Below are 16,664 nucleotides of genomic sequence, written 5' to 3' on the forward strand. Positions count from 1 at the left end.
CACAAACTTTGAATAAATCAAAACCCTTTCTTCATGCACAATTGTTTGATTCTGAACTCTGAAGATATCACCCAGTATCTCTCCATGTGGTATCCCTCACTGTGTGGGTCTAATTGCTCCTTCTGTCAGTGTCACTCACTCTTGCAGCTACTCCAGATCCTGAGCCAACATAATTCTCCACTCCAGAGTGATGAGGCATCACAGGCCAGGATTGGAGACTGGGATTTTCCAGATCTCTGTGGGGCTCAGTGCCGTTCTACATGTATACTTTGTAGTGCCGATGATACAAAGTTACGTGGACAGGCAGGTAGTACTGAGGAAGTAGGGAGGCTGCAGAAGGATCTAGACAGTTTGGAGGAGTGGTCCAGGAAATGGCTGATGGAATTCAATGTGAGCAAATGCAAGGTCTTGCACTTTGGAAAAAAGAATAGAAGCATGGACGACTTTCTAAACGGTGAGAAAATTCGTAAAGCCATAGTACAGAGGGATCTGGGAGTGCTAGTTGAGGATTCTGTCAAGGTAAACATGCAGGTTGAGTTCATAATTAAGAATGCGAATGCAATGTTGTCAATTATCTCAAGAGGGTTGGAATATAAAAGCACTGTTGTGCTACTGAGACTTTATAAAGCTCTGGTTAGGCCCCATTTGGAGTACCGTGTCCAGCTTTGGCCCCACACCTCAGGAAGGACATACTGGCACTGGAGCGTGTCCAGCGGAGATTCACACGGATGATCCCTGGAATGGTAGGTCTAACATATGAGGAACGGCTGAGGATCCTGGGATTGTATTCATTGGCGTTTAGGAGATGAAGGGGAGATCTAATATAAACTTACAAAATAATACATGGCTTGGAGAGGGTGGACGCTAGGAAATTGTTTCCGTTAGGCGAGGAAACTAGCACACGTGGACATAGCCTGATAATTAGAGGGGGTAAATTCAGAACAGAAATGCAGAGCCATTTCTTCAGCCAGAGAGTGGTGGGCCTGTTGAATTCATTGCCGCAGAGTGCAGTGGAGGCTGGGACGCTAAATGTCTTCAAGGCAGAGATTGATAAGTTCTTGATGTCACAAGGAATTAAGGGCTACGGGGAGAATGCGGGTAAGTGGAGTTGAAATGCCCATCAGCCATGATTGAATGGCGGAGTGGACTCGATGGGCCGAATGGCCTTACTTCCGCTCCTATGTCTTGTGGTCTTATAACCCTCACAGCATCAGTCTCATTTCCAATTCTGCCTATTTCTGTGTTTTCTCCAGTACTCAGGGAGTTCCTGACTCCATACACTTGCCAACTGTTAGTTGGGAAGATGGTTGGTCAGCCAGAGAGACAAAGGTCAGGGAGGTCGGGAGCCTTCAATAAATGCTGCCGCCAGGTAAGATCATTCCAGTGCACAGAGCAGAGAGCAATGAGAGGGCTCCAAACATCAGCTATCAAGACATGACATAGATATAGTGCTGGAGAGGGAGTACAGTACAGACACACCACAGGTTCAGTCACCACCCCTACTTTAAGTTTTGTTTTATACTGAGACAACATCAACAGTTCCCAGTTTTCAATCCAGGCGTGTGTTGTCTTGGTAAGCATCCGGACAACAGAGGAGAAAGCAGGCCTCCCACGAGAGGGTGGTAATACGTCCTGGGATCTTTCTGTTCCCTATTCCTTCTCCACCACTGTTTCTATGGCTTGTCTTGTGGACCAGTGTTTTCAATCATTCTAACTCCTATAACGGTTCCTATATCTGTCATCCCCTCCCCTCTTACCAATTATTTCACATATTTGAAACCTCCAGTCCAGATGACCATCCATATTGCTGTAACTTGCTTCAGTCTGTACAACGTGCCTTGTCTCGATAGTCTCCCCCTCCAATAACTGGAGACTCAGGGTCTGGTTCTATGCTGCATGACTCTTCGGCTGAGGTTTCCAAAATGGAAGGAGTTGCATTTGCCTGTGTTTGGCTCATATCCCTTCCAATCTTCTCCTCTCCATGTATCTGCCCAAGTGTCTTTTCCATGTTGTAACTGTACTTGTTTTTACCATTTCCTCTGGCAGTCCATTCCGTCTATGCACCATCCTCTGTGGAAAATTTTGCCCCTCAGCTCCCTCTTTAAATCCTTGCTCTCTCACCTCATGTTTATACCTCTTGCTTTGGACTCACCTACCCTTGGCTTTTCACCTTACTTAGGCCCTACATGGTTTCCTAAACCTTTATAAGGTTACCCCGTGGCCTCCTCTGCCCAGGAGAAATATTGACGACAATGCTGCAAAAAATCTCCAACTATGTACTNNNAAGTCAGTCATCATTACTTGAGATGGAGAGGTCCAGGAAGGGGAGGGAGGTGGCAGAGATGGTCCAGGTAAATTTAAGGTCAGGGTGGAATGTGTTGGTGAAGTTGATGAATTGCTTAAACTCCGCGCGGGAGCACGAGGTGGTGCCAATGCAGTCATCAATGTAACGGAGGAAGACGTGGGGAGTGGTGCCGGTGTAATTACGGAAGATGGAGCCAACAAAGAGACAGGCATAGCTGGGGTCCATACGGGTGCCCATGGCTACCCCTTTGGTCTGGAGGAAGTGGGACGATTCGAAGGAGAAATTGTTAAGGGTGAGGACCAGTTCGGTCAAACGAATGATAGTGTCGGTGGTAGGGTACTGTTGGGGACGTCAGGAGAGGAAGAAACTGAGGGCTTGGTGGCCTTGGTCATGGCGGATGGAGGGGTAGAAGAATTGGATCATAACAAAGATCAATTATGCTCATAATTGGGATCATAAAAATACTCAAGATGTTTGGCATGAGCCAGGTCATAGAAGCCACTTGATCAAAGTGCTGTCCACCATTAATGCAATGGCAGTATATACCACATGCTAGTAGCACGACGTCAAGTGTGACTCACCAACTGCCCTTCGATGAATGTAGAAACCCATAACCTCAAAGGGACAAAGGATAGGAGAGTCAAGAGAACACCAGCATCTGCAAGTACCCCTTCAAGTCACACCCCATCCTGACTTGGCAATATATCGCCATTCATTTCCGTATGTGGTCATTGGAACTCTCTCCTTTACAGCACTGTGTGTGTGCCTATACTACACGGCCTGTAGCAGTTCGAAAAGGTCACTCACCACCACTTTAAGGGCAATCAGAGATGGGTAATAAATGCTGAATTTTTCAGCAATTCTCACATGCATTGAATTAATTTTAAAAAAAACACGCAGATTTAATTTAATAGATAAGAGAGGAGATGAGAAATTCACTGAATTGATTTGAGAGGATTAGAAGTGAAGGGAAAGCATTTTCAGAGCCACGGGGCAAAAGTGGGACAAAACTGCAGCTCTACCAAACAATTGGCATCGGCACGATAAGCTGAATGGCTTTTTTAGTGAAGTCCGAGTTTACATGAAATCTGCAAATAATTCTGAACAGAGTGGCAGTAAAGCTAGTGTTTCACGTGTGAAAATGACCAAAATTTACACATTAAATAAAGGTTTCTGAACTTGAAATGTGATAAGCTATATCAGAAGCATTGGAAGCTTGAACAGTCTATTCAAGGTTACTCTCTGTGCCCAATTACAAATTAATATATTTTAAAATCATTGAAAGTAAAATGATGGTTTCCTACAGAAGGGAGCAGACTGAGTGAGCGAGGATGCCTAAGTAGCTATGTAGGTCAGGCACCACCCTCTCATCACTGACGATCTAGGTTCAAGTCTACAACAGGATTGAAGATCTCCTTTTCCTAATGGTCAAGGCAGAGTTTATGCAGCGGAACTACAATCCAAACCTCTCACTCCATGAGTCAGAAGACCATGGATCTTGAGCACAAGGTATTGACTGCTGGGGAAAAGCCGCATGGACTGAGGTGTCATCTTTTGGATGAAATATTAAACCAAACTCCCATCTGCTGTCTTAGGTGGATATAGAAGTTTCCATGGCGCTATTTTGGAGAAGTGTAGGAGAGTTCACAACCAACATCAGTAAAGTAAGAGGGTTATCTGGTCATTTCTCTTTGTATGACTTTGTAAATGTGTCTTAATGTAGAAAATGCAGCAACCACGACTTTATATCATATGTTTGTAAATGGCTGTAAAACACTTTGGAACCTCCTGAACTGTGATTATCTAAATACAAACTATTTCTCCCCACTACAAAAACCCACTGTATGGTTCAACCAGGCTTAGATTAATCTAAAGGCAATGGTCCAGCACTGTTGATAGGCTGACCATCTCAGTTTGCTTATTACATACCGTGTGACAATGGGATCAGCAGCATGGTTTGGTCCCCATTTTCCCAACAATCCTCGAGAAGTGATTCCCGTTCTTCCCATTGGATTCCTACGGATAATGTCATAAGCATGAGTTATCAAAGTGGTAATATTCGTAGTCTGATGAGAGGTCACAGACTTGAAAAGTTAATTGTTTTCTTTCCAATAATATAGCATGACCTGCTTAGTATTTTCAGCATTTTCTGTTTCTATTCTGAATGTATCTGATATTTAAAAAATGATTCTTTGTATAAAATATCTGTTATAAAAGTACTTTTCACTCCTTTTAAATGATGTCCTCTGGCTCAAATCATCTGGCATAGAACATAGAACAATACAGCGCAGAACAGGCCCTTCAGCCCTTGATGTTGCGCCTACCTGTGAACTAATCTAAGCTCATCCCCCTACACTATCCCATCGTCATCCATATGCTTTTCCAAGCACTGTTTAAATGTGGCTGCGTTAACTGTATTGCCTGGCAGGGAATTCCATGCCCTTATCACTCTGAGTAAAGAACCTGCCTCGGACATCTGTCTTCAATCTATCACCCCTGAATTTGCAGCTATGCCCCCACGTTCAAGCCGATGTCATCATCCTAGGAAAAAGACTCACTGTCCACCCTATCCAATCCTCTGATCTTCTTGTACGTCTCTATTAAATCACCTCTTAGCCTTCTTCTCTCCAATGAGAACAGAGATGGAAATGTGTTGCTGGAAAAGTGCAGCAGGTCAGGCAGCATCTAGGGAACAGGAGAATCAACTTTCCTGAAGAAGGGCTAATGCCCGAAACGTCGATTCTCCTGTTCCCTAGATGCTGCCTGACCTGCTGCGCTTTTCCAGCAACACATTTCCATCTCTGATCTCCAGCATCTGCAGACCTCACTTTCTCCCCAATGAGAACAGACCCAAGTCCCTCAGCCTTTCTTCATAAGACCTTCGCTCCAGACTAGGCAACATCCTGGTAAATCTCCCCTGCCCCTTTTCCAATGCTTCCACATCCTTCCTGCAATGGTGCAACCAGAACTGTACACAATATTCCAAGTGAGGCCGCACTAGTGTTTTGTACAGCTGCAGCATGGTTTGGAATATTGCGTGCAATTCTGGTCTCCTTCCTATCGGAAAGATCTTGTCAAACCTGAAAGGGTTCAGAAAAGATTTACAAGGATGTTGCCAGTGTTGGAGGATTTGACCTATAGGGAGAGGTTGAATAGGCTAGGGCTGTTTTCCCTGGAGCATTGGAGGCTGAGGGATGACCTTATAGAGCTTTATAAAATCATGAGGGGCATGGATAGGATAAATAGGCAAAGTCTTTTCCCTGGGGTGGTGGAGTCCAGAACTAGAGGGCATAGGTTTAGGGGTGAGAGGGAAAAGATATAAGAGCGACTTAAGGGGCACCTTTTTCCATGCAGAGGGTGGCACATGTATGGAATGAGCTGCCAGAGGAAGTGGTGGAGTCTAGTACAATTGCAAATTTAAAAGGCATCAGGATGGGTACAAATAGGGTCGGAGGGATTTGGGCTGGGTGCTGGCAGGTGGGACTAGATTGGATTGGGACATCTGATCGGCATGGTCGGGTTGGATCGAAAGATCTGTTTCCGGGCTATACATCTCTATGACATCTCAGCTCCTGTACTCAATCCCTCTACCAATAAAACCTAACATACTGGTTGCCTTCTTATCAGCACTGTTAACCCGGGTGGCATCTTTCAGGGATCTTTGTACAAGGACACTAAAATCCCTCTGCACATCCACATTACCAAGAATCCTTCCACTGATCCAGTATTCAGCCTTCCTGTTATTCTTCCCAAAGTGAATCACCTAACATTTATCTGCATTGAATTCCATTTGCTACCTCTCAGCCCAATTCTCAGTTTATCCAAGTCCCCCTGCAACTTGCAATATTCTTCCACACTGTCCACCACTCCACCGACTTTAGTGTCATCTGCAAACCTACTAACCCATCCACCTATGCCTGCGTCCAAGTCATTTTTACAAATGACAAACAGCAGTGGTCCCAAAACAGATTCTTGTGGTACACCACTAGTAACCGGACTCCAGACTGAATATTTTCCATCAACCACTCGTTGCCTTCTTACAGAAAGCCAGTTTCTAATCCAAACTGCTAAATCACCCTCTATCTCACGCCTCCACATTTTCTCCAATAGCCTACCATGTGGAACGTTATCAAAGGCTTTACTGAAGTCCATGTACACCACGTCAACTGCCCATCCCTCATCCACATGCTAGGTCACCTTTTCAAAAATTCAATGAGGTTTGTGAGACACGACCTGCTTTTGACAAAACCACGTTGACCATCTCCAATCAAATTGTTGCTTGCTAGATGATTATAAATCCTATCTCTTATAATCCTTTCCAAAACTTTTCCTACAACAGACGTAAGGCTCAGTGGTTTATAATTACCTGGGTCATCTCTCTGCCCTTCTTGAACAAGGGCACAACTTTTGCAAACCTCCAGTCCTCTGGTACTAAACTGTAGACAATGACGACTCAAAGATCAAGGCCAAAGACTCTGCCATCTCTTCCCGAGCTTCTTGGAGAATCCTCAGATAAATCCCATCCTGCCCAGGGGACTTATCTACTTTCAAACATTCTAGAATTGATAACACCTCCTCCTTACTAACCTCAATCCTTTCTAGTCTATTAGCCTGTATCTCAGTCTTCTCCTCTACAATATTCTCCCTTCCTTAAGTGAAAACAGATGAGAAATATTTGTTTAACACCTCTCCGATCTCTAGAGTCCACACACAACTTGCCACTTCTGTCTTTGACTGGCCCTATTCCTACCCTTATCATCCTTTTATTCCTCACATACCTATAGCTTTGAAGTAACAATCAAACATTAGATTTAATATTTTCTAACCTTCAACAAGATCCCTTTTTGATATTCTCTACAGATTGCATTTTTCTGATTCATTCCATTTAAATGTGGGATTATGTTTAAAGTTGCTGTACTCATGACTATCATCCATTGTCATTTTTGAGCCAACACTGGCCACTGTATGAGATTTGATCACTGTTTTAGCATAACTCTGAACTCTATTCTTCAGCGCTGGTGGCTATTTGAATCCAAAAGCTGATTCACTTTGTAACTTGTGCTGCTGCTACGCGTTGAGACATTAACACTGATGAGCTTACAATTACAATCAAGTGCCTCACCCTAATCTCCCTTTGTTAATTCAACAGCACCCATTTCAGATTTATAAGTTTTTCTCCCAATGAGCAAATTTCACATCATCAGCTTCAAATTTGATTTTCCATTTCTCTGCTGACTTGGCTTCCTGATTTAAGTCCATTACAAACTATTAATTCCATCTTCTAGTTCAATGGAGCCTCCCTTTTGAATATAGTTTGAAGAGCTTAGAGCTGCTTTTGATGCCTGCATCATTTTTGAAGTGGGTACCAATTAGCCACATGCACATTTCCTTTTATGACTTATCCTCTCTGGTAGCTGTAGCTCAGTGGCCAAGGGTTGTTCAAGACCCTGCTTAGCACATTATCTGGGTATACTTACATGGGAGTGCTGTTTTCAGATTAGATTGATGAAGAAAGAGCAGTAGATGTTGCTGAAATGGACTTCAGCAAGGCGCTTGACAAGATTCTGCACAATGGACTGGTTAGATCACAAAGAATTCAGTGGGAGCTCACCATTCAGAACTGACTCGAAGGTAAGAGACAGAGGGTGGCGATGGAGGGGTGCTTTTCAGACTGACGGGCTGTGAACAGAGGTGTGCCACAAGGATCGGTGCTGGGTCTACTGCATTTTGTTATTTAGATAAATTACACCTCACTTGATGAAGGAGCAGCACTCCAAAGGTTGTGATTTCAAATAAACTATATCTTGTGACTTCTGACTTTGTCCACCCCAGTGTAACACCAGCATCTCCACATCGTTTATATAAATGATTTGGAAGTGGATGTAGGAGGTATGGTTAGAAAGTTTGCAGCTGACACCAAACTTGGTGGTGTAGTGGACAATGAAGAACATCATCTCAGAGTACAAAGGGACCTTGATCAGATGGGCCAATGGGCTGAGGAGTGGCAGATGGAATTCAGTTTAAATGAATATGAGGTGTTGCATTTTGGTAATGCAAATCAGGACAGGTTTTATACACATAATGGTAGGACCCAGGGGAGTTTTACTGAACAAAGGGACCTAGGAATGTAGTGCATAGTTCCTAGAAAGTGGAGTCACAGATCAACAGGGATAGTGAAGAAGGTGTTTAGTATGTTTTCCTTTGTTGGTCAGTGCATTGAGTATAGAAGTTGGGAGGTCATGTTGCAGCATTACAGGACATTGGTAAGACCACTTTTAGAATACTGCGTTCAATTCTGGTCTCCCTGCTATAGGAAAGATGTTAAACTTGAAAGGGTTCAGAAAAAACTTACAGGGATGTTGCCGGAATTGGAGGGTTTGAGCTATGGGGAGAGATTGGATAGGCCGAGCATTTTTTCTCAGGAGCGGAGGATGATAAAATCATGAGGGGCATGTACAGGGTGAATATCTGAGGTATTTCACCCTGGGTAGGAGAGTACAAACCTGGAGGGCATAAGTTTAAGATGAAAGAGGAAAGGTTTAAAAGGGAATTAAGGGGCAACGTTTTCATGCACAGGGTGGTGATGTATGGGATGAGCTTCCAGAGGTGGTAGTAGAGGCAGGTACAATTACAACATTTAAAAAGCATCTGGATGGGTACATGAATAGGAAGGGTTTAGAGAGATATGGGTCAAATGCTGGCAAATGCGACTAGATTAGTTTAGGATATCTGATCAGCATGGACAAGTTGGACCAAAGGATCTGTTTCCATGCTGTATAACTCAATGACTCTATGAGATGTTAAACCAAGGTTCCATCTGCCCTCTCAGATGGATGTAAATGATCCTATGGTACTATTTTGAAGAACAGCAAAGTGTGTCCTCTGTAGTGCCTTACTGGACTGAGTTACATGGGGCCGAGTCAGTCACTTGATTATTACGGTAGCTATCACAATCTTCTTTAAAGACAGCAACAATAACTTGCATTTATAGAAACATGGAAAATGGGAACAGGAGTAAACCATTCAGCCCTTTCAGTATTCTTTGCAATTCATTATGATCATGGCTGATTATCCATTTCAATGGCCTTCTTCCCCATGTCGTTTGATACATTATCTCCAAACGCTATGTCCAGTACCTTCTTACAATGTTTTGGTCTCAACTGTTTTGTGCGTCAGCAACTTCCAAAGGCTCACCATGCTCTGGATGAAGAAATTTCTCCTCATCTCATTCTATGGATATTCCAGTACCCTGAGACTGTGACCCTCTGATCTGGACTTCCTGTCATCAGCAACATCCTTCCTGCATTTACCCTGTCCAAGCCTGTTCGAATTATATAGATTTCTAGAACATCCCCTCTTAATGTTTTGAACTCCAACAAATGTAATCCTAACTGATTCAACATCTCCTCATACTTCGGTCCTGCTATCCCAGGAATCAGTCTGGTAAGTCCGCTGGAGAGCAAGAACATTCTTCTTCAGATAAGGAGATTGAAACTGCTCACAATATTCTAGGTATGGCCTCACCAAGGCCCTCCATAATTGCAGCAAGACATCACTACTCCTGGACTCAAACCTACTTGCTATGAAGACCAACAGTGTGCTTTCTTTCCTGTCCTGTACCTGCATATTTACTTTGACTGGTGTATGAGGACAATTAGGTCTCATTACTCATTCTCTTCTCCCAATTCATAGTCTTTCAGATAATAATGTGTTCCTGTGTTTGCTGCAAATGGAATAACCTCAACTTATCCATATTATATTACACCTGCCATGCACTCACCTTGTCCAAATCAAACTGAAGCATCCTTCTCATAGTCCACCCTCCCACCCAACATTGTTTCACCTGCAAAATTTGGAGATATTACATTTAATTCCCTCATCTAAATGAATATATATTGTGAATAACATCTTTAACATAGTAAAATATCCCAGAATATTTCACAGTATGTCACCTTGCAAAATTTAGTTTAGGAAGGACATTCTGGAACTTAGGGCCCGGGCAACAGAAGGCATGAAATCAATGGTGGAGCAATTAAAATCTGGGAACTTGAGACATCCTCTCATCGATTCTAAACTTGGTGATTTACCATGATAGTGAATGGCATGAGTACTCACTGAGGCAGCTTATCTTCATCTAGTTCATAGCACCCCAGATAACTCCTCCGATCGATTTTACCATCCAGAGCATTGAATTTTGGACCATGTTCTGATTGTCCTGTCTTCCTGTACCACAAACATATATTACAGGGGAAGCAGGCAGCTTCTTTTGTTTCAAAAATATGCAAGGAAATTAAAGCTGACAGATAGAGCAAACCTGCATACAATGTGGAAGACATCCTCAGGATGGGAGGGGGACAGATAGGGAGGGCAATCAGAATGGGGGAAAGAGACATGACAGGTAAGGACAGGTATGGGGTGGGCGACAGACAGAAGGGGCACTCAGATGGTGAAACAGACAGAGAGGGCTCGTCGGAGAGGGCAGACACTGAGAGACAGACAGATTTTGGGTGAGCACATAGGCAGAGACAAACTGCCAAACGTCTTTGTACACTGGGTGAAGAGACCCATAGTTAGATATGGAGGGCTCTCACTCTCTCTCTTTTTCTTCTAACTCACCCTTCCTCCCTCATTCCCCATCTTACCTGAAGTCAGGATCTGCCCACTCAGGGCTAGCCTGGACACTGCCTGCTGTGTAATCCACTGGCTCATATTCTGGCCATGCCAAGCTCCAGCTGACATAGCTGTCAGGAACAGTGAAGCGCTGGACCTGAGACCCTGGATAGGGGGAGCTTCGTGCCTTGACGTGAATCATTGGTCGGTTTCCCATGTTGTGATGTGAGGCGTGGCACACTGGGTAAGTTGCAGGCTTGTACCAACTGGATTGGGTGAGGCAGACACTGAAGTGGAAACACTATCATTAAGAACTTATTTCTTGAGAAACTCAACCCCAAATAACATCAGTCTCTCACTAAATAAACCATTTCTACCTCAACTCTCTCATTCATTGAAATCAAGTCATGAAAAACATTACATCAATGCAAATTCTTTACTAAATTCTGGCTTATATTGTGCAGTCAAATTTTTCAGATTTTCTTGAATTGACCTGGCTGTGAGATATTCACTTAATTGCAACTTATATCACCTAAACACACTTATTTGCTACATCGTTTAGTATACATGGCACCCTATACATGGCATCCAGTTCAAAGCCTGTTTCAGAAACCTACCCCTCCCCATCAACCTCAAACCCCTCATTTCGCTCTACCTGTTCAAATCCTTCTCAAGTCACTTGGTAATTGGAGAAAATGGTATTCTGACCCGCCCTGATCTTGGTGGATCGAGAGACTGCTGGAAATCTCTCTGTCGGAGACACTGGCTGCTGTTGGTTAGAAACAGAAACCTTCGACTGAGGTTCTCCCTGAGCGGAATGATATAAATAAATCAATGACTGCTGGTCACTGCAGACTGGAGTCGCATATGCTGGTGGAACAAGATTAATTATTTTTATATTTCTGTTGCTATGAGATTGCTGTCAAACGATGGAACTTGCTGAATAAAAAGCTCATGTCCCTGACTCACTCCCTAAAGTCAGCCACTTATAAGCATGCAAGCAATTTTAAAAAGGCTTTTTTGTTTATGGCTGTTCAGCATTGTTTATAGCTTTGTTAATGATCCAATTCTCCTGTCAGTGTCTGGTCTGCAGCAATATGATAGCCAAGTGCCTTTTCAATAACTCACTAATAGTGGCAGTGTGTTAAAAACTCCAACCACAAAAGGCACTGTAGCTCAGTAGGTATCATGCTTCCCTTGGAGTAAGAAGTTTGTTGCCTTATTTCACTCCAGAGATGAGCAGATAAAATATAGTTCATTTGCCATGGGAGTACCGAAGGAGTACTGCACTGTTTGAGGCTCTCTCTTTGGCAATGAGACATTCGCCAAAGGACCCATCTGCCACCTCAGGTAAAAGATCCCATGGGACTATATGGAGAAAATGTAGGAAGACAGCTCAAAGGTACCCAATAAGTGCAGTCCGCTGATTCGTACACAACAGGCCTAAACAAGATGACAACACACCCAGAGACTCTAGCCACCCAGCCATACATTAAAGGCACCTTGGAGATGACGAACAGACTGCTCCAGCCCCTATGCATCATGGTAGCCCACAAACCTACCAGCACACTGAAACAGCTCCTGATGAATTTAAAAGACCCCATACTAACATCCAGCAGAACAACATCATATACAAAATACCCTGTAAGGACTGCAACAAACATCATATTGGACAGACGGGCAGGAAATTAACCACCAGGGTACATGAACAGCAACTAGCCATCAAAAGACATGACCAACTATTACCAGTATCCATACACACAGATGAAGAGGGACACCAGTTCGACTGGGACAATACATCCATCCTAGGACAGGCCAAACAAAGACACACACATGAATCCTAGAGGCCTGGCATTTAAACTGGAATTCCACTAAAAGAAATATCGATTTGGACCCATTTGTCAACCTCTCAAAAAATGAGCCAGACGTGATATCACCCACAACAAACCCAGACACATAAATAGCAAGCGGAACAGAACACCAACGCTTCACTGGAGGCTCACTGTTGATGCTACCTACCATGGTGATGAAACATCTGAGAACAAATCTACCAGCTTAGCGAGCAGACTTATAACCTAAGCAACCACAGATCAGTATCTGGCATGCATTAGGAATGTGGGGGGAGGTGCTGATTACATGAATAGGTCAGCTTTAGCCAGGACAGCTCATAAATACTGTCAGTGAGGTTTGATCAAAAGGAGAAAGATAGGTGACTAAATGACCGTTCCCAGAGAAGGCAAACCTATTCCTGTCGATTTTATTTTTATTCACCTGTGGAACAGGGGCATTACTGGCTGGGCCAACACTTACTGCCTGTCCCTGGTTGCCGTTGAACAGGTGGTGGTGAGCTGCCTTCTTTAATTGCTAAAAATCACACAACACCAGGTTATAGTCCAACAGGTTTAATTGGAAGCACTAGCTTTTGGAGTGCCGCTCCTTCATCAGGTGGTTGTGGAGAACACAATTGTAAGGCACAGAACATATAGCAAAAGTTTACAGTGTGATGTAACTGAAATATACATTGAAAAATACCTTGTCTGTTGAGTCTTTCATCTGTTCGAATACCATGATAGTTTCACTTCTTTCATGTGTAAATCACAAAACTTTTTTTAAAAAATTGCATTCTCAGGTTAACTGTAACAATTGGTGTTAGCTAGACAATATGTTGAAGGTGTTAGCCCCCTGTGTTCTCTGACTGTGCCATGATGTTTAGATTGATTCTAATCTTAAAAAGTGAGATAACAGAGATTTATAGGAGTTCATGCAGTTTTTGAGCAAAGTACAATGTAACTCTGCAAGTACAAATTCACCCCACAAACATATATGTATATGTGTGCATGTGGGTCTTTGTGTCTGTCTGGGTTGGGGGGTTGTGAGTGTGACAGAGAGTGAATGTGTGTGTGTAGTGAGTGTAGAGTGTCTTAAGTCTGTGAGGGGGTGCATGTGTGAGTGTATGTGTCTGGGGTAGGCGGTTGTGAGTGTCTGTGAGAGAGAGTGTATATGTGTGTGCGTGAGTGTAGAGTGGCCTAAGTCTCTGAGAGGATGCATGTGTGAGTGTGGCAGTGTGTGTGTCTGTAAGGGTGTGTGTGAGTGTCTGTGTGCGTGTCTGTGTATATGTGTGTCCGTGTGTATGTGCTTATATAGGAGTGCATGTGTGTGTGTGTCTGTGTGTATAGTGCAATGGTGGTCACCTGTAGTGTGACATGAACCCAAAATCCTGGTTGAGGCCCTCCCTATGGGTATGGAACTTAGCTATCAGCCTCTGCTCCGCCACTTTTCACTGCTGCCTGTCCTGAAGTCCGCTTTGGAGGATGGTCACCCGAAGGCCTGAGGACGAATGTCTTGAACCGCTGAAGTGTTCCCCAACTGGGAGGGAACACTCCTGGTGTTAATTGCAAGAGAATTTGGGAGAATGGGGATTTTACCATATCTGGTCACTATAACATTACTGCTTGTGGGGGGGTCACTCGAATAAATTGCTGCATTACAACAGTGACTGAAGTTTAAAATTACTTTTATTGAATCTAAATGGGCTTTGGGTCATCTTGAGGTTGTGACAGGCACAGTATAAAGAGCACTTTTCTGCTTCAGCTGGTTTCTGCACATAAGTGTATTTTTCAACAGGGAGCAGAGAAAAAATCCTGACTGAATTTTCTTTTCCTCATGGACATCAGAATTGAACAGATTAAATTATCTCCACTATTGGTCCTGGCTGTAATATCCAAACTTAGTATTATTTGTAATCACAGCTGGAACCTCCCCATTTCCAGTGCATATGTAGGACTGAGTTCACCAAATTGACTACTCAGTTAATAAACCAAAACTGAAAGATTTGACTGCATCATTGTGATGAGACAAAAAAACCCTGCAGATTCTGGAATCCAAAGTAGACAGGCAGGCTGGAAGAACACACCAAGCCAGGCAGCACCAAGAGGTAGAAAAGTCAACGTTTTGGGTGAAACCCTTCTTCAGGTACTGAAGAAGGGTTACACCCAAAACATCGACTTCTCCACCACCTGATGCTACCTGGCTTGGTGTGTTCTTCCAGCCTCCTGCCTGCATCATTGCCATGCCAAGTACTAATGAGAAAATATACAGTGCAGATGGAGGCCATTTGGCCTATCATGGAATACTCTGTTACCCCACAAGCTTCACCTATCAAGAGACAGCAGTAACTTCAAAATCTGATTTGGAGTGTTGGACTGGGGTGTACAAAGCTAAAAATCACACAACACCAGGTTATAATCCAACAGGTTTAATTGGAAGCACTAGCTTTCAGAGTGCTGCTCCTACACCAAGTGATTAGATTCCCTACAGTGTGGAAACAGGCCCTTCGGCCCAACCAGTCCACACTGACCCTCCGAAGAGTAACCCACCCAGACCCATTTCCCTTTGACTAATGCACCTAGCACTATGGGCAATTTAGCTTGGCCAATTTACCTGACCTGTACATCTTTGGACTGTGGGAGGAAACCCATGGAGACAGGGGGAGGTGCAAACTCCACACAGACAGTTGTCCGAGGCTAGAATCAAACCTGGGACCCTGGTGCTGTGAGGCAGCAGTGCTAGCAAAAGTTTACAGTGTGATGCAACTGTAATTATACTTTGAAAAATACCTTGATTGTTTGTTAAGTCTCTCATCTGTTAGAATGACCATGATAGTTTCACTTCTTTCATATGTTACAGTTAACCTGAGAATGTAACCTTTAAAAAATGTTTTGTGATTTACATATGAAAGAAGTGAAACTATCATGGTCATTCTAACAGATGAGAGACTTAACAAACAATCAAGGTATTTTTCAAAGTATAATTGCAGTTACATCACACTGTAAACTTTTGCTATAAATTCTGTGTCTTACAACTGTGTTCTCCACAACCACCTGATAAAGGAGCATCGCTCTGAAAGCTAGTGCTTCCAAATAAACCTGTTTGACCTGGTGTTATGTGATTTTTAACTTCAAAGTCTGAGACACTGATCAGAGACAGAAACTGAACTTCAAAACTGAGAGTGGAGCTCAGATATGGCATGTCAAAGTCACTGTACCTGTGTCTGATCCAAATCCAGCATAGGAGGGCAGTGCATACTATGCACACACTCATTATTACTTAGATACACATTGTTTCTGCTCACATCCGCACCACCTAATATAATTTCAGTCCCATCATACCAACAGCTTTCAGCTTTTATTTTCACAACATTTATTCTCAACCTGCTCACAGTGACAGCCCAATACTTAATGATAACACTTAGCCCTGCTCACATCAACTGATAAGCACCCACCTCCAACCAAAACATACAGCCTACTACTCAATCATTGGCGAATCACTTCACTCGAGCCCAGAGCTCACTGACACACTTATTCACTCACTGACACACACACTCTCTAGTCACACACACTCATTGATCACACTCACTGACACACACATTCTCTGGTCACACTCACTCATTGATGACACACACACTCTCTAGTCACACACACTCATTGATCACACTCACTGACACACACACTCTCTGGTCTCACTCATTGATCACACTCACTGACACACACACACTCTCTCTGGTCACACTCAATCATTGATCACACTCACTCTTAGTCCCATACTGACTACTCATTGGTCACTCACTGGTCACACTCAGATTGTGACGCTTGCCCTCCCGACACCCAACTTTACAGCAATGGCCCCGCCCTCTACAGGTACGGACCAATCACAAACGGAATTACCTTGAAAGGCAGTTGGCGTGGGCGGG

The 16,664-nt window shown here is 43.5% G+C and overlaps 1 protein-coding gene across 4 annotated transcripts in view; it reads right to left on the reverse strand.

Moving 5' to 3' along the window:
* LOC122560770 (ADP-ribose pyrophosphatase, mitochondrial-like) overlaps nt 1–16,619 on the reverse strand; it is a 23,587-nt gene extending 6,968 nt beyond the window's left edge. The window contains exons 1-4 of one of the 4 annotated variants that reach the window (XM_043711846.1): nt 16,541–16,619; nt 10,948–11,202; nt 10,421–10,528; nt 4,235–4,321 (exon numbers count right to left, since the gene is read on the reverse strand). In XM_043711846.1, coding sequence (XP_043567781.1) covers nt 4,235–4,321; nt 10,421–10,528; nt 10,948–11,132 — 380 coding nt within the window. In that variant the 5' untranslated portion in view covers nt 11,133–11,202; nt 16,541–16,619. Of the gene's footprint in view, nt 1–4,234; nt 4,322–10,420; nt 10,529–10,947; nt 11,203–11,570; nt 11,925–15,959; nt 16,330–16,540 lie in introns of those variants that run through there. The other 3 variants (XM_043711843.1, XM_043711844.1, XM_043711845.1) reach the window with 3 other exon arrangements.
* Between the last annotated feature and the right edge of the window lie 45 nt (nt 16,620–16,664).

The sequence above is a fragment of the Chiloscyllium plagiosum genome, chromosome 21 (genome assembly GCF_004010195.1).
Source record: "Chiloscyllium plagiosum isolate BGI_BamShark_2017 chromosome 21, ASM401019v2, whole genome shotgun sequence".
In the NCBI taxonomy this organism is placed as follows: Eukaryota; Metazoa; Chordata; class Chondrichthyes; order Orectolobiformes; family Hemiscylliidae; genus Chiloscyllium; species Chiloscyllium plagiosum.